The sequence below is a fragment of the Labrus bergylta genome, chromosome 21 (assembly GCF_963930695.1).
Source record: "Labrus bergylta chromosome 21, fLabBer1.1, whole genome shotgun sequence".
NCBI lineage: Eukaryota > Metazoa > Chordata > Actinopteri > Labriformes > Labridae > Labrus > Labrus bergylta.
In genome coordinates this window covers 12149979-12172269 of record NC_089215.1, presented here as the reverse complement: position 1 = coordinate 12172269, position 22291 = coordinate 12149979, and the positions used below count along the sequence as shown (strand labels likewise).

Genomic DNA, 22291 nt, shown 5'->3' with positions numbered 1-22291 from the left:
CTGCTGTGAGGGAAAAAAAAAACCAAAGACGGCCATGACCTGGAGTTCATTCACTAGACTACTCTTTGTTCATTTTTAATGGTTCCACACTGTTGTTTTATTAATGTGTTTGACTGCTGTTTTGTTCCAAGAAATACTAGCTCCTGCATACAAGCATGAAAAAGAAAAAGCTTCAAAATGTGAATTTCTCTTTTATACTTACAGTCAAGATTTAGATTCATCGCAATGCCTCTGTGGTTTCTTAAAGATGACTTCCCTGGTGAAACGTTTGGTGTGTCTTACAAATGAAGCATACGACTACAGAGAATAAAATGAATGAAAGTGTGATAGGATAAATGTAGACTGAGGAATTGAAACCTAACCTCATCTAGTTTCAACACTTACTCATTTTCTGCACTTCTTTTCTATATGTATGTACTTCTTATAGTGCAGCATTCCATTAAAGTACATCAGTGACCAGCTCTGCTTATGCATCTTTGAATAAAGCGAGACAGTTACGGATGCATTGATTTGATTCCAAAGCCTAAAAGATCCGCATTACCTTTCATTTATCTGGATTGTTTTCTGCATGTCTACAGACAGCTTATTTTTCAAACAGCCTTTTGAATTGCAATAGCCTCCTGTCTGTCTGTCTGTTGTTTCAGGCCACTGTGGATTTGAGCTTATTTCCTGTGAAAATATTATTTCTACCTCTGGTGCCGTGGAAATCCTGGAATGTAAAATCTAAACAGCTGCTTCATGCTGAACAGGGCTCACGAGAAACGCACGTGAATTTATTATCTCTAAACTGCTCAGCTGCACGTAAAACATCCGAAATGTCTTGTTTGAAGGCAGCCTTTTATCATGTCATCATGGGACAATTGTATTTCCCCTTGTGAAAGTTTGAGTCCAAAGGTGAGTCTCAGCTGGACAGAGAGTTAGCCCAGGTTAGAAAAACTGAAAAAAATCCAGGTCTCACATGTGGAAAATAGTTTTTTTCTCTTCTGTAGAAGAAGTTTTTGAGTAGTTGTGTTTTTCAAACTTTCATTGAATCTCTTTTGTCAGCTTTGTAAAGTTTAGCCTCCCTGCGGTGTGTGTCGAGCTTTCTATGGACCCTCCCTTGTTCCTTCCTCAAATTACACAGGAAGTTATCATAGTGAGCAGAAGTGGAGTTTATACGTAACTGTGAACGTTACATAAAGGCACTTTAGTGCAGGTCTCCTTGTGCAACTTCCACAGATCGCAGACGGACAGGAACCTGGGACAAGCACTCAGACAGCCAGGTTACAAAGATAGAAAGGCGGCAGACCCAAACACATTTTAGAGCGACTGAAGCACTCAGGCTGCAGGAGGGACTTCTGGGAGATTCTTCTTCTTGGGTTTCAGGTGTTGGAGAAAGAAAAGGACTACACCAAAATTCCTGGAGACAAGACAGAGAAAATTAAAGATTTACCTGGATGTGTACGCGGTGATAGTGGGACTGAATTTGAACCAGTTGGCAATTTGGAAGACAAACCCACTGTGAATGTTTGACAGAAGGCCAGCAGAGAGAGGAGCTGCATAAGAGCAAAAAAGAAACACGTCCAGTTTCATCTTCTTTTGGTCCTTGATTGTCTAAAGGACGTTTTCTTAGTGTTAGTCATGTCGCAGAAGGAGGAAGAGTTGACCTATGAAGTGGCCATAGAGAAGGCCACGGCCTCACTCACCCGCTTCCCTCTCATCCCAGTCAGAGGGATTCCTCTCATGAGCTACATCGCCCAGAACTGGGACTCTATCTGGGCTTTCCGTCCGGACCCCTCAGACCTCCTCATCGCCACCTACCCTAAAGCAGGTACACAAAGCTACTTCTGGATGCAGCTTTATTTATTTTTTATTGCCAATATAATATGCAACTTTATTTGTCTTCACATTTTTAACTTTTATGGTGGACTAGGTGTGTGGCTCTGTATCACTTGATATCGTTATTTGCTTTTCACATTCAAAGTTTGCATTTTCATGCCTGCTGCTACTTGTTTGTTAAATAGCAGTTGAATTTGAATTTCTTGCTCATGGCACACTGCACTCTCACTTTAATCACTTTTACGTGGATGCTGGAGCAGCTCTGCTGGGCTTTCATGTTTCATGTTTTATGTATTTATGCACCTTAATGTAAGATGGATTATTTATTGGTGTTGTTTATTTATTTGTATGTTTCTGGCAGTAAACAAATTTCCCTGTGAGGACAATAAAGGTACCTTTGAACTTTGACATAAACAGAATGATGCCTCCTGCTGCACAATATGCATCCATTAAAATGATTTGACCTCGATATATATTTTTCAATGTGTTTTCAACCGTTGTTCCTGTTTACTCTATAACTGAAGAAAAAGATCAGAATATTTCTTAAAGATATATATTTTTGGGCCATTGTACCTTTGTTGGATAGGGCAGCCTAATAGAGACAGGAAATGTTGAGAAGAGAGAGTGTGGGGGGGGCATGCAGCAAAGGGGTGAGGTCGAATTCGAATACATGGCTGCTGCTGCAACGAGGACTAAAGCCACTGTACACAAGGCGCGCAACATACAAACAAAATTAAGCTTAAAAAAGTAGAGATCAACCTGATGAATCATGGGTAAAAAAAAAGGGCTAGAAAAGTACACAAAATAAAAGAAAGGAATCCAAAGAAAAAGAGAGCAATCTAGACAAAAGTTTGTAAAAATGAAGGTCTGGCATTCAAACTGATATAGCCTTTTATGTAGAAATAGTTCCACTAGAACGGGCAATTCTCAGAGAGATGGAAGTTGTGAGCTTCAGCTGCTAACATTTCTGCTCGAGCCTCGCCTGCAGCCTCCAATAGTCAAACTTTTCATATCCTTGTGCACCAACAACAACTGAAGCTGTTGTTGCTGCTGTGTCAGGTTCAGACTTGTTCATCCGCCATGTCTGTTAAACTTTCTCACCATTAAATATCACAGAAAATAGTGCTTAACAAACAGGCTAAAGATGGAGTTATACCGGGGCCTTGCTTGAGTATATGATGTAGATGTTGATGAGGAAGTTGTTTTTTCAAGTTTTCAAAAACAAATTCAACAGAATTGTAAAATAAGCTTGTTTTAATGTCACTGCAGTGCATCATGTGGGTTATATGGTTTGAAAATGTCGCTTTCAATTGACTTTACGAGCAATAAAAACATAAACCAGCACACATGCCTGCATTGTTAGTGAGGAGAACTCTTGAACTCGTGACCTTCTAAATTCCAAAGAAAATCACAGGATTCTGCTGGTTGCAGGAGTATTGTCAAACATTATGGTAAAGTTTGTTAAGTAAAAAATAAAATATACAATACTTTTAACAATAAAGCACTGAACATCAGTGCAGGCACAGTTTCCAGCTCTCACACTAACACAATCTCAAAATGTGTCCTTTGGAGTAAGTCTTTAAATGATGAAAAGTCCCTGACAATCATTCACCAGTCCATATTTTTGTGTTTCCTTCAAAGTGTCCAGGAGTAAACTTCATACTTCTGTGAGGAGATAAAGTGAAAAAGACACAATTCCCGCACCTGATTCAACGCATATTCATTGATGTCATTGTATTTGGTTTCTCTGGGACATTAGGGACCACGTGGACTCAGGAGATAGTTGACCTGCTTTTTCACAACGGAGACACTGAGGCCTGCAAACGAGCCCCGACACCCGTCCGCAGTCCTTTCCTGGAGATCTTTTCACCTCCACCTATCCCGTCAGGTGTGTATGATGTGGATATGATTTCATTCATGTGATTGCATTTTGAATTAAGCACATATGTAAAATACGTTCATAAAATATTGTCAGATTTAGGGCTTGAGTTAAGGCAATTTATTTCCAAAATGTACCGCTCAGAGTGCTTTTTGTGTCGACTAGCTCTAGCTAAAAGGAAAAATCAAGATATTATTTTGAAATGCATCCTCCAACCATGTCTGACTTGCAAATCAAAATTACATTTTTCCATATGAGCCCGTTTCCCTCCACTCTATTCAGGGTCAATGAAATGTTGACTGCAGTTTCTGTTGTTGTAAAAATACAAGTTGTCTTCACTGAAGTTTTCGGTTTAAATTTATCTTGTTGTAGAGAAATACGAAAGAGTTCAAATTAAGATGACAGTTACCCATATCATAATGCCATGCCATTCCCACAGGCTATATTACCTTGAGCCTACTCAGGTTTGTAAGTTCATTTGGAATATTTCATTTTAAAGATGTGTGATAGTTTCTGCTCACTTTGTGCCAGAAAATGTCAAATAAAGCCTCATAATGAGGTGATTTGTGTGCAAATAACTAAAAGATTCTTCAAAAAATTGAGCTCCTTTGTATTTATGTATTCATTTGTTTTGTTTCTGTCTAACTGATGAGAACGCGTGATTCTGTGAGCTAGTTAGATAGTAAACTATGAATTTTTCACCAAGTTGTGTGTTTCTGCCGTTTGTGAAATGAAATCTATGAAAGCATGAACACACGTGTTTTCTCCTGAACTTTTGTTCCAGGCCTCGAGCTTCTCGAAAAAATGGATCCCCCGAGAATTATCAAAACACATCTTCCTTTTCAGCTGGTGCCTCCCGGATTTTGGGAAAACAAGTGCAAGGTGAGAAAAGCCTGCATGCGTTTGCTTGCTTCACTCTGAACAACAAATGTTCATTAGGTTCAAGTTTCAGGGGTTGGATGCACATTGATGGTATTAGTGGTGAACAATACAGTTCCAATATTAGGTCAACCATTCTCTGTATTAATCCTTTTAAACCTCTCCCTCCCTCTCATGTGTAAAGGCTATCTACGTGGCACGCAACGCTAAAGACAATATGGTGAGCTACTTCCACTTTGACGGTATGAACAAGACCCAGCCTGAGCCCGGACCCTGGGAGGGGTATATACACAAGTTCATGAGAGGAGAGTGTGAGTTGATGAAACCACATATTACCTCCAGTCAAACTGGTTATTTGTGTTTGCAGAGTCTGAACCTGAACCAATATTTGTGTGGTCACGTATACCATGCCAATACCATGCCTTTGGTATTGGCATGGAGGTTTTCCTGAGCAAAAATGATGTAAAATACTTATATATGGTTTGTATCTCCCCTTCAAAAAAGGCTCTATGGGACGTGCTGACAGCCGTTATGTTATGCGTCCCATGTACAGAGGCTTTAGTCCTCGTCACAGCGACTGTAGGTTCAAATCTGACTTCAGCCCTTTGCTGCATGTCATTGCCTGCTCTCTCCTCCCAACATGTCCTGACTCTCTTCAGCTGTCCTATCCTATAAAAGCAAAAGGTCCAAAAAAAAACTTAAAAAAAATAAAATAAAGGAAACATTCTATAGCTCTTTATGACCTCCAGAGAGAAGAGCATTACGACCCTGCTGCACACCTTGATCTCATAATAATTTGCATTGGTAGCCTTTAATTGTTTAATAATACTAATAACTGAAATCAGGGTACAGTGTGAAGTACTTTTTGTTTAACCAATTTGGGATTCAGTGCTCTACAAAATTAGGCCAGATTGATTGATTGATTGATTGATTGATTGATTGATTGATTGATTGATTGATTGATAGTCCATCAAGAAAGCATCATTTAAAATATCAAAACAAGTTGTGAGAAATGGATTTGGGTACAGATTAACTGCAGAAGATTACAATGGTTGTTTGTTGGTGAGTTTTCTTTACAAATTAAGGGCAAAGAGAGCTACATCTTATCGCCTCGCTGATCTTGTCCCGTACATGTGTATGAAGTGTTTTCTGATTATAAATCTCATGCTGCTTCATTTGAATTGCTGACATTTTCACACGATGTCAATCTTTGCAGAGGAAAAACGCAAACAATGGCTGTTTTCTTACTCCACTCTGTAAATTGCTATGTCTAATCACTACTATTGGTCTCGTTTACTCTTTTTAGGTAATATAGAGGCATCTATATGTTGAGTAATGATTATGTAGTCGGATAATGAGTGACAATCGAGAAAAGTAAATGACTTACTAAGTTTAAAAGGTTCTTTGTTGCTAAGTGACTGACCTTAACACTAAGCACAATGTATGGTCTATTTGTGCTCAGTAGACCAAATGTCAGTATAAACCTTTTTTACAATGGAGCTAAAGTTTCCACAAAAAAAGGGTTTTAAGGAATTTTGTTTCCACAGTGTCCTGGGGCTCATGGTACGATCATGTGAAAGGTTACTGGGTGGAGAGAGAGAGGAGGAACATCCTCTACATTTTCTATGAAGACATGAAAGAGGTGAGGAAGACTTCTCCAAACGTATGGACTTAATATTACCCAAACTTTCATTCAGCATTCCTAACCTCGCATCTTTCTCCCTCAGAATCCTCGACGGGAGGTGGAGCGCATCATGCGGTACCTGGACCTGTCGCTCTCTGATGAGGTCGTCAGTCGAATCGTGGAGTTCACTTCTTTTAAGAACATGAAGGAGAACCCCATGGCCAACTACTCCTGCATCCCAAAAAGTGTTTTTGATCAGTCTGTCTCTCCGTTCATGAGAAAAGGTGCATCAGTCCACTTTTCTAAACTCACATGGAGGAGGAGAATAATGTGTTGCGTAAATTGCGTATTTTACCCATTATTTTGAATATACATACACAAGTAGCCTAGTTGAATTTAAAATACAACTATAGTCGTTAAGTAGGATGTGTTCTGCTTCTAGCGTTTCTTACAATTAATGACTAAAATATGGACAGTGGGGGGTCCCCAGTCTCTAGCACAGTTATTTTGGGGGTCCCGAGCCGACAAGAGGGAAACAGAGGGTCCAAAGGATCAGGATTGATAAACACTTCACTTGTAGGCCTATATCAATTTACCCAGTACAGTGGCGCCCCCTAGTGGTAACTCTTACATTTCCCATTCATATCAAATCTGTAACTGTTTCCCACTTCTCTTGTGTCTTTAAAAAAACAAAAAACATTTTCAAGCAATAATGTCCTACTTTGCCGGCTGCAGCTTCTCAAATGTAAAAAGGTTTTCTTTTCTTTATTCTGTTGTAGACTTTCTACAAGTTTATCAAACCAAAACCTAACAATATGAAATAATCAGTAAACAATCAAAAGGCAAATAAATAATAAAGTACAGAAGCCAATAGTTGTAGCCATATAGTTATCGACAAGATACACACTTAAAAAACGCTGGGTTAATTTGATAACACAATTGCTGGGTTCAGGCTGCTAGGTCAAAGGCTGGGTCAGTTTGACCCAACATTAGGTTGGAAATAGTGACCCAAGCGCTGAGAGGGTGGCCAGGGGGATGGGATTGCTATAACTGGTTGATTTCTAGGCTTATGAGTTAGACTGTATTACATGTGGCTTATATGCAGTTCAGTTTGCATTTGCTTTGTAGAAGAAACAGCAAATAAAGGCAGTGCTAATAAGGGGATTTTTTATTCTGTACATGCTTTTAGGGGAAGAATGTATTCACTTTTCTCTCTGCACTGCAGTAACAACAAAGTATATGGTTATTTATTTAAATAACAGTTTTTTTGCCTTCTGCATTTTACCTCTCTACAGGTGAAGTGGGCGATTGGACAAACCATTTCACAGCCGAGCAATCGAAGATGTTTGATGATGATTATGAGAAGCAAATGAAGGGAGCCAACATACCATTCAGGACCCAGATCTAACAGGTTTCATTGGCTTTCCTGAGTTTATTCAGCTCTGCAAACCAATGACTAAATAACTGACTCTTTGCAGTGAAGGAAATATTACATATGCTGTGAATTAAATCAAAATAGTAAATATGAACAATGAATTTGTTGTCATGTCTTAATGTCTGGAAGTTAAACACTTGACATCAATGCACTTTAAAGGATCAATAAAAATGTGCTCCAAAAAAGTCCATGAGTTTGTAATAATCCATTTATTGCAGCTTATCACGTAAACAATATATAAGACCAAAAGTGTTGTGACTGAGTGGACATGCCCATTTTACGTCATGAGACCTCCAACAGAGTCCGCTGAGCGCATGGAGCCTATAGAAAACACCGGCAGCTGCAGGCATGTGGTTTGGTTTGTTTTTGGGTTTTTTTTCATCATTTTGCAACCCTACACCACACTGTGCAGAGCAGGGCCGAAGCAGGGAGGCTGCACGCAAGACACGAGCGACAAAGACTAAAAAGTAATATGCTGGAAAGTCAATCATATGAAAATGGACAGAGGACACAAAAACACAACATCTGAGGAAATCCAAGTTTAACAAAAAATCACTTTTAATACATTCTTTATTTCTTAGCATAAAATCTTAAATACGTTTTGATACATTATTCGTAGAGATACTTCCCTTTGTTTTAAATCAATCTCCTTCCCTACATAGAGGCTATGTTTATGTAGGTTTTTGACAAGTTTTATTAGTTTTTTTTCTGTATGTTTTCCTGTGTTTTTTCCTCTCTCTTCTACTGGTTGGTTCACTACAGCTTCCCTCTCTCTCTATCGTCCTCCGCCTCTTTCTCTTCCAACCCTTGAGATCCTCTTCTTCTACATCTCTATCTAGCTTCTGTACCTGGAAAAGAGAAAATGGATCAATTAGGAGAAAGAAAGGATATTCAGACACGTGATAGGTTAAATAATTGTAGCTGCTTAAACTATATCTGCAGACAATATCATTACTGAAGCCAAACCTTGAATCCTATTTAAAAGCAGGATGCAATCAATAAGAATATTTTGCTTTTTCACAAAAAAATTCTGATGTCAAATCTACTGAAAGCAGCCAGAAAATAACATCATTCTGTTTCTATGTGCAGGCCAAAGCTGAAGTATGCTGAGGGCAAAGCATTACTAATCATGTGTTTACATGAGAGGAACATGTGAACAGCTCAGACCTTCCTGAAACTATGAAGTATTTCAGAGCTGAATCTCCAGGCGGGTGTACTTTTGAGCCTTGACCGTGGGAGGTCAAGGCTTGAGTTTGAGCATGATAATTGATATAATGAAATGGGCCATATAGTGAGTATATGGGCCATTTAACAGAAAAAGGTCAAGTTTATTGTGGGGGAAAAGGCAAAAGGTAATTTCACTCTTTCTGAATGATAATAATGTAGGGCTTCTGAAGAAAATGAGACAAACTGCCCATTCTCGACTTTGGGACACTCGATTCAGCCAACACTATACATCAGTTCTTCTGTTACATTGTCATGTATTGTCTGCATGCTTTTATGGATACCTTACAAGTGATGAGATAAATCGGCAATATCTACATCAAAGCCTAAGAGATCTTCTTTGCTTACAGGTCTATTAAAGTGTGTCATAAGCTGTCATGTTATCAAAAACCCATTATTCAATAGGGACATTGACAAGTTTTTTTTTAACTGTTTCAGTAAATTTTTGTAAAAGAGAAACATCCCCACACACACTGCAACTCTGAGCTTGTACAAAGCCGCTATGACATCAGAAATAACAACAAACAGAGAGCTCAGAGGAAGACAAGAGATACAGAGAGGCATAATGGGATGTCCTCATTTCTAGGAAATTGTGTCAATTTGACATTTTGTGACAGTGTCAAGATTTTGGTGATTGATTGAGTTCACTTTTTTTCATATTGATGTCAATAAGAATTTGAGAGAACCAGGTCTTCAACATCAACAAGAGAGTAAACTATCAACAGAGGACAGGACTGAGGTCACACTCGGAATAATTGCAAGGACCACTAAGATAACACCAACATAGACACAAACAGAACACAAACGGTGATGCTACGAGCAGTGGGACAATGGAGTACCTTGCTTTGGTTACAGGCTAAAGGTGGTGGGAGAAGTGAATTTAGTCTGAAAATCAACAAAAAAGGGTTACATGAGTTAATGATGAATGAAGAGAAGAGGGAGAGCGGAGAGGTCAGAGAGATTAAAACAGAAATGAATTAGTTTATGATGGAATTGTAAGTAAATGGGAAGAAGATGTGAGCAAATGAAATGACAATGGATGGAGAAGAGTTAGACTTTCTGGTTTTAAATTCATCAAAATGATTTCAAGGTTTTAGAGTTATTTGAGAATGAAAGGTCAATCTTTATTTATTTTTTAATATGTTAAGGGTAAATGTAGGGAAAAGCAAAGGCTACTTACACTCAACGTAGTTGCGGGCTACGAACTTCAGCACCTCATCAATGAGGATGACAGGGAAGGAAAGCTTCAAGACCATGAGCCACTGATCTACAGACAGATGGGTCAACTTGAAGATCATCTAGGGAGCAAAAGAGAGAGAGAGTCAGAACCAATACAGCATAAAGAAAATACAACACAAACCTCTTATCCCAAAAGGCTTCTAAATGTTGCTCTTAAAACGGGGAGCTTTGCCCACAGATGTCAAACTGCACGCAGCGCTGGCGACTTACGGGCAGGGGGTCGACATAGATGATCATGAAGTGAAGGGACATGGAGAGGGTCATGGCGGAAAGCAGCCAGAAGTTGCTCCATGGGGGCATGCGCAGCAGAGACTGGTTCTCAGACAAGCTTGGAAAAGAAAAAAAGTCCAGTTATGATAACGAAGGTCAGTGTAACCAGAAGATTTGGTGCATTGTAAGTTCCACTTTCAGTTTTACCTGTTGAGGGCGTTGCACATCTCGATGGTGACCAGCACGGACAGAGCCATGGTCATGGGAGGAGCAGCCTCAAAGATATGGCAATTAAGGCCGGCGAAGTCCTCGTTCTCATCACAGCACTGCATGAAGTGGGACTGCACGGAGAGGAGGGGAGGTTTAAAAGTGTACTTCAATCAGGTGATTGTTTAAGAGAGGCAAAAGAAAAGGGGATGATAACTCACAAGCTGGTGGTAGGTGACGCCGGGGCCAGTTGGGTCGTAGATGAACCACCAGGCAGCACCACCAACAGTGGCAGCACCGACGTATGCTGTGAGAGAAATCCAACAGTAAGGAAGAGTAGACAAACGTTTTTCTTGCACAATAGCCAAATCAGAAACATAATCTCCAAAGTGCTTACTTACCGCCAATAGCCATGTATCTGAAGAACAGCCAGCCAGAGATCAGGGGCTCCTGGGCGGAACGTGGGGGCTTGCCCATGATGTCCAGATCTGGGGGGTTGAAGCCCAGAGCGGTGGCGGGCAGACCGTCAGTCACCAGGTTGACCCACAGCAGCTGGACGGGGATCAGAGCCTCGGGCAGACCCAGAGCGGCAGTCAGGAAGATACTGAGAGAGGTGAAGAAGAAATAGTTTAACAGAATGAGGGCTGAGGTCAGAGAGGAGAGGACGAGGGCGTTAATATGGCGTTCAGGTGTAAAGGGTCACTTACCAGACAACCTCACCGACGTTGGAGGAGATGAGGTAGCGGATGAACTGCTTCATGTTGTTGTAGATAGCTCTGCCCTCCTCAACAGCAGCCACAATGGAAGAGAAGTTGTCGTCAGCCAGGACCATCTCAGAGGCAGACTTGGCAACGGCAGTGCCAGAGCCCATGGCGATGCCGATCTCGGCCTTCTTCAGGGCAGGGGCATCGTTCACACCATCACCAGTCTGGAGCGGGAGCAGAGGAAAAGTTAGTTAAAGACAATCTAACACGCGGACAGGTTTTTATCGTACGCTGCTAAGTTCATACCATAGCAGTAATGTCATTGTGACCCTGCAGGAACTCCACGATCTTGGATTTGTGGGCGGGCTCCACACGGGCGAAGCAGCAAGCCCTGCGCACAGCCTCGGACTGTTCGTGGAGGGGCAGGTCGTCAAACTCACGTCCAGTGTAGGCTCTGCCTTCAACATCCTCTTCCTCGGAGAAGATGCCAATACGACGGCAGATGGCAATAGCGGTTCCCTTGTTGTCACCTGAAATATGGAAAGGTGCGATGGGGAGTCGGTGAAATGAACGATATTTGATTTTAACAAGACATGAGTGGATTGATTAAACTATTAAAGGAGTAGATACAGTTGCAGATAATGTTTTATTAAATACAACAAAAATGGTATAGTAATACGGGAAATACTGAAAGGTTAGACTAGAGCCTGATCAATTAATCGGCCAGCTGATAATATCAGCCGATGTTAGCATATCCAGTGGTATCTGCTAATTTGATCTCAGATCTGTGCCGATTTCTTCACCAGTGACATAGTATTTCATTTCAGTTTCATTGTATTAAACTAGCCGTTCTCTGTCACCAGCTAGGGGCGCCTTGTGGATTACAACAAGCATCATCACTCTCCAGAGTGTCAAGCGGTGATGCACGTACATGCACAGTTACTTTCCAGTTGAGTGACCATCTTGTCTACGTTATACTGTACATGTTTTCCACAAGTGTTTGATAACTGCATTTGAGGATCAACACACTAAATGTGTATAGCTAAATCTACCTCTACAGATTGAACATAGAGCTAACAAAGATATCGCCCCCCCCCCCATATGGGTCGGCAGTGGTTAAGACCAATCTGAGTTCTAAAGTAGACCTCGAAATATGTTAAAATTATTAGAAAAATTACAATAAATTGCCAAACTATTTTAAAAAAGGATGTATTAAATATATTCTGTACTTTCAATTATTTCAATTTTAAATTACAATGGTTACAATTTTGGATGTAATTACTATGATCAGTGATGATAGTCATAACAGATGTACAATAAAGAGAGTTACAGCATATTTCTGTAATCACAAAGCACCTTGTTCATTATACTAACCAGTGATCATGATGACACGGATTCCAGCGGCTCTGCACAGCTCAATGGAGCCAGTGACCTCCTTACGAGGGGGATCCAGCATACCAACGACACCAACAAAGGTCAGGTCCATCTGAGGAGGGAGGAGTTAATGCAGTCATTCATTTGAGGTTTTTTTTACATGTAGTAGCTGTATCATCCACATGTTTTAATATCACATCAAACAAGGTCTCGTCGGGTCCTCACCTCGTAGTCGGCGAACTTAGTGGAGTCCTCGAGGTTCATTTCATCAACCTTCAGTGGGGTGTCACGGGTGGCAAGAGCCAGGCAACGCAGGGTGTCGCGGCCGGTACCCCAGTCCCTGATGACGGACAGGATCTTCTCCTTGATAGAGTTAGTCAGGGGCACGCGGGTGGTTCCAACACGCACGTATGCGCACCTGTCAATCACACCCTCTGGGGCACCCTAGGGGGAACACAGGATGATTTATTTTATGTCATTTTGCTCATTGCAAGTTCTCCAATCTGAGACCAGGAAAAAAACTGACCTTCACGAACATCTTGGCACCACCGTCTCCCTTGGCGGGAGTGCAGTACACAGACATTGACTTCCTGTCACGGGAGAACTCAAGAGTGAAGCTCTTCTTCATGAGCTGTTTGACCACCTGTTGGACAAAAGTTTTTTTTCTGTTAGAAAGTGATTTACTTTGTTGCCTTAATGCATCACTTAAAACAGTTTAGAACAAGCGAGACTGATGTGTGTTATGCGCAAACAGCAGGAAGAAACTCACGGTGCAGCAGGCGTTGGCTCTCTCAATCCTGGAGAGGTTCTTCACATTGCTGTTGAACACGTTCATCTTCTCAACCAGGCAGGACAGAGCGGTCTCAGTGGCCTCACCAACCTTCTCATAGATCTTCTTGGACTGGAGGGTAAAAGGGGGAATGGAGGGAAATGTTTAAACTATGTAAAGTCACAAGGTCTCAGTTGAGAAAATACACAGTTTGACTTTCTAATGTTACCTCGTTGTAGTCGAGAGAGGAGTCATTGCACAGGGCGCAGATGGTGGCCAGCTCAACCAGGCCGTCGTATGCGCTGCAGTTTGTCTTGGAGCCTCCCTGGGAACTGAAAGACAAAGAGACAATTGCAAATAAATGAAAGGTGGTTCACGTGCAATTACATGTGTGGATACTGCACTTGAGCATAGTTGTATCAACTTACACCTCGCCCTCAGGGGTGTACTTGGAGCCGGAGATATCAAAGGCATCAAGGTCAACATGCTCGCCCTCAACTCCCTTGACAATGAACATCTGTGGCCGAGGGAAAAATAACATTTTCATTAAATTCGTACCAAGCTAGTTTTGTAGATAACTCATTTTTCTAGTAAAAAAAAAAAAAAAAAAAAAAAGGTCTGGTACCCACCTTGGTCACACACATCTGGTTGGTGGTGAGGGTGCCAGTCTTGTCGGAGCAGATGACAGAGGTGCATCCCAGGGTCTCCACAGAGGGCAGGCTTCTGACGATGGCGTTCTTCTTGGCCATACGGCGGGTACCGAGGGCCAGGCAGGTGGTGATGACAGCGGGCAGACCTGAGAGATGAAGATGAGGACTATAAGCATTGAAAACAAAACACTGCAGAAACAGTCACTTCCTGGTTCCTCCTTACCCTCAGGGATGGCAGCCACAGCCAGAGCGACAGCGATCTTGAAGTAGTAGACGGCACCACGGATCCAAGAGCCTCCGTGGACGGGGTCATTGAAGTGACCGATGTTGATGGCCCAGACAGCAACGCAGATCAGGGAGATGACCTTGGACAGCTGCTCGCCAAACTCGTCGAGCTTGGCCTGCAGAGGAGTCTTCTCCTGCTCGGTGGCGACCATCTGGTCACGGATCTTGCCAATCTCAGTGGAGACTCCGGTGGCAACGGCAACACCGATGGCCTTGCCGGCAGCGATGTTAGTGCCCTGCAGAGGAGACAGACACAGAAATCAAGCAATGGAAAAGAGGAGAAAAAAACTTCAACACAGCAGCAAAATGTAGATAAATAATGAAGTAGTAGCACTTACAGAGAAAAGCATGTTCTTCTTGTCCTGGTTGACGGCCCTGGCGTCGGGGACGGGTTCAGTGTGCTTGATCACACTGACAGACTCACCTGAGTGAGGAAAGACAAAATGAATTAAAAATTACCAAAGGATTTAAGCAAGAACCCAACAGGTATTGGTAGATGGATTCTTGAAAACTTACCAGTAAGGATTGACTGGTCAACACGCAGGGTGGTGGACTTGATAGAAACGAGCCTGATGTCAGCGGGGACTTTGTCACCAACTATTGGAATCAAAGAGCAGTAACAATCAAAATGAGCACTTGTTTTATACACATAAATAGTCGTACATGTTATACATAAGAGAAATGCAGCTGTTGTTGCTTGTGTGTCTGCAGTCATATCGCGATCTAGAAATTTCCCTTTTTTAAGTATTTGTGCATCTGCGCAAAACATCCCATTTGTAAATGCTCTCCAAAATATACAAATGCATAAAATAATTAATTTATAGATTGATTAAAAGTTTAACAATTTATCTAAACTGGTACACGAATGGCCCAATGAGACTGAAAACCACACAATGAATGCTTCTTTTGAGGGGGGGGGGACTTGTAAGTTTGAAGAGGGTTGCCTGCTAGAGTGGCAACAGGTGCACACTGACAAATGAACAGAAGCAGGGAATGGCATGGAGGGGAGAAGAGGTGCGGCAGGTGCTGCTGAGGGTATTTATACTCCTGATTTTGCTTTCCTTCAGTCAGCATGTTTTCACAGCAGTGCTACTCAATCCCAACACGCTCACATTGCCTTAAAAAGACACAAAGATCTGCCATCGGCCTTTACCCTACACATATACGCTGGATTCATGTCGGTCTGACTGAATGGATGTTGTGTAATATCACAGCTACAACGTAACAAGACAGGGAAGATTTACTGAGACGTGAATCAGCAGTCACGCCATGTCTTACCGGACACCTCGACAATGTCTCCAGGGACAATTTCTCTGGCCTTGATCATCTGCACACTCTTTCTGTCAGAACGGTAAACCTTGCCCATCTCAGGCTCGTACTCCTTGAGAGCCTCGATGGCATCTTCAGCGTTACGCTCCTGTGGCACAAAAAGAGAAAAAGACACAAACAGTTAAAAAAAAACAAAAAAAACCACTCAAATACCAACACACATTCATACATTTTACACCAGACTTGGTTGAAAACAAAAGACTATCAAAAACCGAGGTAATTTATTTTGGATGTCAACCTTACTCATTTGATGTTTTCTAGAAGCCTTTTAGTAATTACACAGCCTACTGATGACATATGAGTGCATCAAAACTATAATTGTAGGTGTGTTTTCCATCACATATTGTGATTTCCCTTTAGATATAATTTATTGGTTGGAAAGGTGAGCATGGATATATCCATCGTGCCACTGAGAAATCTCTACACTACATGATGTGCTCAGACGGAATATTTGTAATCATAAAATATGATCCTCAAACAGGTTGCCAAAGTCAGTTCGGTTTTCAATGAGCAAATCAAAACAAGCAGCTGATTTGGACACGTGGCGAGGATGTCACAATAAAAGTGTCCCCATAGTAGTGACTGATGACTGACAGCACACTTACTTCATGGGGCACGACTTGCACAATATGAATGATCAAAACAGATACTGCAGTTCTAACAGAGACTTGGAGCAGTGTCTGTAAATCACAGCTAAAGCAGATCATACTTGATTTGCGTTATAGAGCTCCGATCTGAGTGAGGAGTATTGTTCCATGAAGACTTATTAATTTTTGTGACAGAATCTTATCACAGCGCCTTCTGGGGGAGCTTTTTGGCCTTTTTTTGAGAGGACAGGGCGGTGAAAAAGGAGAAAGGGCCCAGGGACGGAGTCGAACCCGAGGCACCTGCTTTGGGGAATACGGCCTCTGTACATGGGGGGTGCGACCTAACCGCTTTGCCAACCGGCGCCCCCACACAAAACTATTTTGAGTCGTTGAAGTGATTATGTTACAGTTAAGCAACCATGAAGCATGTCTGGGTAGAAAAGATGGCAGTAACTGGATCCTGTGTACTTCTCTGTCACTATTACAGAGCATACTGTACGTCATATTGGTTGTCAAGTGGATCTTTCACTGACCTGCCACACTCCAACGACAGCGTTGGCGATAAGGATAAGAAGGATGACAAAGGGCTCAACAAAGGCAGTGACTGTCTCCTCGCCTTCCTCGAACCAGGCCAGCACCTGAGATCAGAAAGACAAAACAGTAGAACAGTGAGTGTGACATTCAGACGAAAAAAAAAGGCATTCAAGTTTGTCTAAATGTCTTTATTTATTGGACTTTTATATCAAACCAGATGTTTGCACATTGTGGTTGAATGGGAGGGAGGCTTCACAGCATATAATCCTGTGTTAAACATGTTAAGTCTGAATAATTAAAGTCTATTTTCTAGGGGTTCTGGAGGCTGCTAGGCATTAATGCAGCATAATATTTTTATTTTTTGTATAAAAAAAACAACAAGATTTGTCATTTTAAAAGCTCATTTTGCAGGCCGTTTTCATGGCCTTGTCTTTATTTACTTTCAATCAGCTCCTTTAATTGCTGTGCTATTTTTAGAATATTGTTGCTTTACATAATTGTCATTAATTTGATCTCAACGTCCCATAACTCCTTGCTCCTTCTGACTTGAGCCCTCTCTCTGCGGAGGATCTTCGTTCCTTCCTTCACGCCTGACCTTTCCCGTAGGATTCAGTTTCTCTCCTCAGCTTGGGCCTTTCTTAAAATAAACCCCTTACCCCTCAGCCCCCCTATACTTCCCTGACCCCCGTCTCTCACTGGCTCCTCAATATTCGCCTTCTAAGGCCATCGTGACAGCTGCCCTGAAGGGGTGAAAGCTGGGCGAAGGAATTAATACACCTCCTACAAGCCCCTCGCAATCCGTCTCCCTCCTCTCAATTTGTCCTCCTCAAAAATACATTGAGGGCCTTTGAGAAAGATGAGGAGCCATCTTGACAAAGTGACAGAAATTTTGTGAACTACAGCTTGTTTACTGCAAGAGTATGTTGGATTTAAAGTGAAGTGTTGTTGGCAGTCAAGAATGTAAGAGGAGCCAGAGATCATTGTGCCAGAAATGCCAAAGTGAGAAAACTAATTTGTGGTCAACGCCAGAGTCTATTTTTGTTAAGGAGATTTGTTGAAGTATGTTCTCGCTGTCTTTTTAATCAACTTAATATCAATGTCAACCAGAAACTGTGGCTCTAATGTCTCCTATCTCTGAAAATGTGACAAGAAAAAGTCAAAGTTTAAAATGACTGACACATGTTTACTTACAAATGAGATGCAAGCAGCCAGCAGCAGGATTCTGACAAGCAAGTCCTCAAACTGCTCACGGATCAGCTCCCAGATGCTCTTACCTGAGAGAAAAAAAGTACAGAAATAAAAGGATTACCATCACAATATTAACGACACAGAATATCCAGTGTGTATTTCAGCACAAACACAAATGTGTCCTTGTGATCTATGTCACCAAAAAGGATGTTTGACATTTGAAATCCATGGGCCATGATTGAGGATCATTAACTTGAGGGTGTGATGCAATCAAAACGCTGCATTGATGTGTTTTTATTAAAACCCCTATGTGGACAGTGTATGAGGGTTAAACATTTTTTTAAATCTGGGTTTAATCAGGTGTCTGAAAGCTTCTAGATTAAAGTGATTTGCAAATGTGGCTGTAAAAACACTTACCTTCCTCAGCAGGCAGCTCTGGAGATGGACGCCAAGGTGAAGGAGACAGAATGAAAGAAAAAAAGGTTGGTTAGTTTCAACGATTATTGTTCAGAGGACAAAGATGGAGTATGTTGATAACATTTCCATCAATATAAAGTATACTGTTTGTATGAGAGTACACAAGATCTTTGTTGATCTTGTGATCTTTAGTGCAATGTTTTAAGGCAACAAAAAACAAGATTACTGCCCTTAAACTTCACACCATAGCACCAGGGCTGTTCGATCCAATAAACCATTTCACAGGTTATTGATTAGCAATCATAGTACATATCATTTAGCCATAAACCATCTAAGGACCTCCCCTTTTAACCCGGCCTAAAATTATCCATCCCTCCTGTTAACGCCCGCCCCATATATCACCCAGGAAGCTTCTTGAGCCATCACCTGTCTCTCTCGCTCTCCAGCCATCTTCTTTGGCTATCTTTAAATAGCTCTTCAAAGCCCTCAAAGTCTCTGCTTCTCAGTGTCTCTGCATTTCTACCAGCTGTTCCAACTCCTCTCTAAAAAAGCATCCCAGAAGCAATCTAAACCGAGCCCTGCACACAAAGTATCACCACTAGGGAAAGCAATCTCGAAAACAGTTCTAGAAAAAGTCATTCTACATGGTGGAATATACTAAGTAATACTAAGTAACTGATTAGTTACTAAACAGTTACTTTGAGTGTCTTTTTTGCATCAGTAGGCCTCCCTCCCTATCCCCTCATGCCCGCTCTCTCACCATTGAAGCCGTACTTGTCCAGGTTCTTCTTGAACTGGTCCGGGGTGAGACCGCTGCTCTCACTGACCCCGAAGTAAGCCAGGCATTCAGCCGGCATCTTCATGTGTGCGTTCTCCATCCTTTCTGGATAGACAAAGGATTTCCTGTCTAACCGTGCCTTTCCTCGCTCTTTTTACTTCTTGTTTCTCTGCAGATTTTTACCCTTGATCCACCACCCTCACCTAAGAAGTGTGGCACCCTCTATTCAGGAGTGCTGGACTGACAGAAAGAGCAAATAGGCAGAGGCACGTTCAGGGTTTTATACCACCGAGGGGGTCAGGATTGGCGGACACCCTGAAGACACACGCCTACAAATTCCAGCATGGGAGGATATGGCGTTTCGAGGGGGCAAAGGGTGGGGCTCGAGGTGGAGCAATGGGGAGGTGAGATGGTGGACTTGGACAGGAACAGGGTGCTAGGATTGGATTATGAAAAGAGGTAATGCAGGGGAGTGGGGGGTGCAAGGGGGGTTGTACCATGGATGAAAATGATATCTGTTTTTGGAACATGCATGGTCAGTGGAATAAGACGAAGGGAGAAGGTGAGAGAGTGAGACAGGAGATCATCCAGAGGGAAGGAGGAGGGGGCCCATTGAGTGACGGCTCAACTGGTTTCTGCTGAGGATGGTGGCCGATCCTGAGTGAGAAGAATGAGTGACTGAAGAAGAGACTTGGTGGACGAATAATTCAGTACAAGAACTAGCATTGGAATTTATGACACACATTAAGTTCTCAAATCAAAAATCCCAACTTAATGCAACTAAGGCACATCATCAAATGCCATCAGCACATGTTCTGCAGAGTCAATAACCGCTTACAATGACAAAGACACCTGGCACGATGATAAACCACGTTCAATAAGACATTGGGATGATAAAAGAAAGAAGAAAGTGATAGTCTAGTGGAGGAATTAGAACTGTTGGACAGGAATTCCAAAGGGGCCAGCCAGCTTGTCACACTATCCCACGGCAGAGGAAAAGCCCGACTGCAGATAGACGAGGATCAAGTTTTATTTCTTGTTCTTTTATGAGGAAGGGAAGGCAGCAGAGAGATATGGCACGGCTTAAGTAGATGCATGAAAGATAATCAAGCTGCAAAATGATCTTTAGTGAGGCACAATGGCCTCTTGTGGAGAACTGAAAGCATTGAGTTTGTTAGTTGGTACATGAATACACAATAGGACAGAGAAAACATGTTCCTTTGAGTTTATCCGCTTGAATAGGTCTTTTTTTTTAGTGTAATTGGTTCATGTGTATGAAAACATTGGGTTCATTATTTTTCTGAAAATGTCTTGCGTCTAATAACCCTAATGGGTTAACCCTAATGGGTTATTAGACGTATCATGAAGTTAAATGTAGAAATTAGCTTGAAAATCCTGTATAAAGGATAATGTTAGGACACACTGTGTTGATTTACTGTTTGTTTGAAAAGCAGTAAAAAAACAGTTTACAGGCTGCTGGGTGGTGCACAGACCTCTCCAAACAGGAATGTAAGTTGTCGTTACTAATCAATACGCTGACAGGTGTCCCTGTAGGAACAGCAGTTCAGCATACAGATCACCAGCTGTAACAGCTACAGGACACATTATTACTACAATTTATTAATTTGTGCACTTTGTTGTAGTGCAGCGTCACTGTGGCGTTTCTTTGAGTGAATCGGCCTTTACTGGGAGGGTAGTTATTGCGCAATACGTCACATACTCAAAAGTTTATTTTTGGGTCAAACTGCTCCTGGAATTTTTTTTTTACTGCAGTCAGTGCGAGCCATCTGGGTCATTTAGAGAGTCATATTGTTTGAAGGTTTCACTGTGTTGAATTTTATTTGAATGCCACTGTCAACAAAAGTCCAACCAGCAGATTAAAAACTGTAAAGTCAGAAAATTGAGCAAGAGTGAAAGCAAACAGACATGCTTGTTTGTCACAAAGACCAATGAGATACAGTAGTCTATATTTACTTACAGCGTGGTGACCTTTACAAGGGTCCTAAGCAGAGCAGAATAAAATGACTGATTCCATCATTTAAAAGAAAATCCTACTAACAGTATGGAGCTTGCAAAACTCTGAAGTAAATATATTTTTTTTAAATCTTTAGTCTCCAGACATCTTTAAAGCAGACAAACACTTCCTGCTCATTTCAAACATCTCTGACGCATCTCTGTGTATCATTAATCTAGAACTGATTTGATCAGGTGATGATTTTCACAACTGACCATGATGATCCGTACGACCTCAACGGCTCGGATCATGGAGTGAATGGCCTCAAGGTGACCTGTAGGATTCCTAGACAGAGAGGAGTGGTTGAATGCTCTTCTAACTCTACAGATACGTTAGTTTATGTTTGGTATTCATTTATTAAGGAATGACACTTTTAATGTTGTGTTTTATATCAATTTAATGTATGTATGGTAATTGATATTTAAGGCCCCAATAGAAGAAACATTCACCATAAAAGGCTGAGATTAAAAATGAGAGATTCACTGACTTGCTCAGGTACACCACAGTCTGGTGGATGATTGTTCTAATGGAGGCTTTAACTAAGCTAAAGGACAACCTCTTTTGCAACAAGGACTCTCTTGAATTCGACTGTGAATTGTGTGAAATAGTGCAGAAAAAATGGAGCCGAATTATTGATTTTTAATTGTGGCACTTAAACAATGCTTACATTTCGAGGGTCAGTTTTGTTTGGTGTGTTTGAAGACACATGAGAACTGTATGAAAACTAAATCTTAAAACAAAATGTACTGTCTATATTTATATCATGACATGCAAATACATTTCATAGATCCACACCTTGGACATTAGGACAGTATGTACACTTATAGCCGTTTCTCAATGCAAACATGCTTCTGCCTCTCCTCCACAGAGAATTTCTAAAATAGGAAGTTGTTTTTTTGTGGCAGCTTTCAAGTTTCCAATCAGCTGCTGGAAGGCCAACTGACCTGGCCCTATGGCCTGCTGCTGAGGGGCACATTCTTTCCCAAAAGGTACAGTAAGCTCTCCACAGTGGGACAGAGAGCTTTTTAACGAGAGAACTTTGTTCATTACCTTTTGAAAACAGACATTTTTTTTCAAAGCATCAAATAAGAACAGCATGTTGACATTTATCCTTAATTTTTTTAAGCATTTTTTAAATCATTTAATT

At 41.5% G+C, this 22291-nt stretch overlaps 2 protein-coding genes across 3 annotated transcripts; one reads left to right on the top strand and one right to left on the bottom strand.

The window, feature by feature from the left end:
- The first annotated feature begins 941 nt into the window (after positions 1 to 941).
- On the top strand, positions 942 to 7823 carry sult1st6 (sulfotransferase family 1, cytosolic sulfotransferase 6). The gene is made up of 7 exons (XM_020639603.3): positions 942 to 1810; positions 3578 to 3706; positions 4482 to 4579; positions 4761 to 4887; positions 6124 to 6218; positions 6304 to 6484; positions 7496 to 7823. The coding sequence occupies exons 1-7, from the start codon at positions 1621 to 1623 to the stop codon at positions 7606 to 7608; spliced, it is 933 nt and encodes a 310-aa protein (XP_020495259.1). The 5' UTR covers positions 942 to 1620; the 3' UTR covers positions 7609 to 7823.
- Positions 7824 to 7825: 2 nt separating this feature from the next.
- Positions 7826 to 19394, bottom strand: atp2a1l (ATPase sarcoplasmic/endoplasmic reticulum Ca2+ transporting 1, like). 2 transcript variants are annotated; one of them, XM_020639100.3, is made up of 24 exons: positions 19113 to 19394; positions 18353 to 18370; positions 17939 to 18021; positions 16747 to 16851; positions 15576 to 15714; positions 14814 to 14894; positions 14636 to 14721; positions 14236 to 14533; positions 13992 to 14158; positions 13791 to 13879; positions 13592 to 13694; positions 13363 to 13494; positions 13120 to 13236; positions 12819 to 13037; positions 12594 to 12705; positions 11526 to 11749; positions 11223 to 11443; positions 10917 to 11119; positions 10737 to 10822; positions 10516 to 10649; positions 10309 to 10426; positions 10040 to 10157; positions 9699 to 9744; positions 7826 to 8483 (listed from the first exon to the last, which is right to left on the bottom strand). In XM_020639100.3, the coding sequence occupies exons 1-23, from the start codon at positions 19228 to 19230 to the stop codon at positions 9740 to 9742; spliced, it is 2976 nt and encodes a 991-aa protein (XP_020494756.1). In that variant the 5' UTR covers positions 19231 to 19394; the 3' UTR covers positions 7826 to 8483; positions 9699 to 9739. The 2 variants fall into 2 exon arrangements, with proteins under 2 accessions (XP_020494756.1, XP_020494749.1); XM_020639093.3 differs by lacking the exon at positions 9699 to 9744.
- Between the last annotated feature and the right edge of the window lie 2897 nt (positions 19395 to 22291).

Excerpts from the sequence above, each read along its gene's own strand:
- sult1st6 (XM_020639603.3), top strand. The coding sequence starts at position 1,621 with ATGTCGCAGAAGGAGGAAGAGTTGACCTATGAAGTGGCCATAGAGAAG. Across the intron at positions 3,707-4,481 it reads ACCTCCACCTATCCCGTCAG|GCCTCGAGCTTCTCGAAAAA; the intron begins GTGTGTATGATG and ends CTTTTGTTCCAG. Across the intron at positions 6,219-6,303 it reads TCTATGAAGACATGAAAGAG|AATCCTCGACGGGAGGTGGA; the intron begins GTGAGGAAGACT and ends TTTCTCCCTCAG.
- atp2a1l (XM_020639093.3), bottom strand. The coding sequence starts at position 19,230 with ATGGAGAACGCACACATGAAGATGCCGGCTGAATGCCTGGCTTACTTC. Across the intron at positions 13,038-13,119 it reads GTGCCAAGATGTTCGTGAAG|GGTGCCCCAGAGGGTGTGAT; the intron begins GTCAGTTTTTTT and ends TGTTCCCCCTAG. Across the intron at positions 10,427-10,515 it reads ATGTGCAACGCCCTCAACAG|CTTGTCTGAGAACCAGTCTC; the intron begins GTAAAACTGAAA and ends TTCTTTTCCAAG.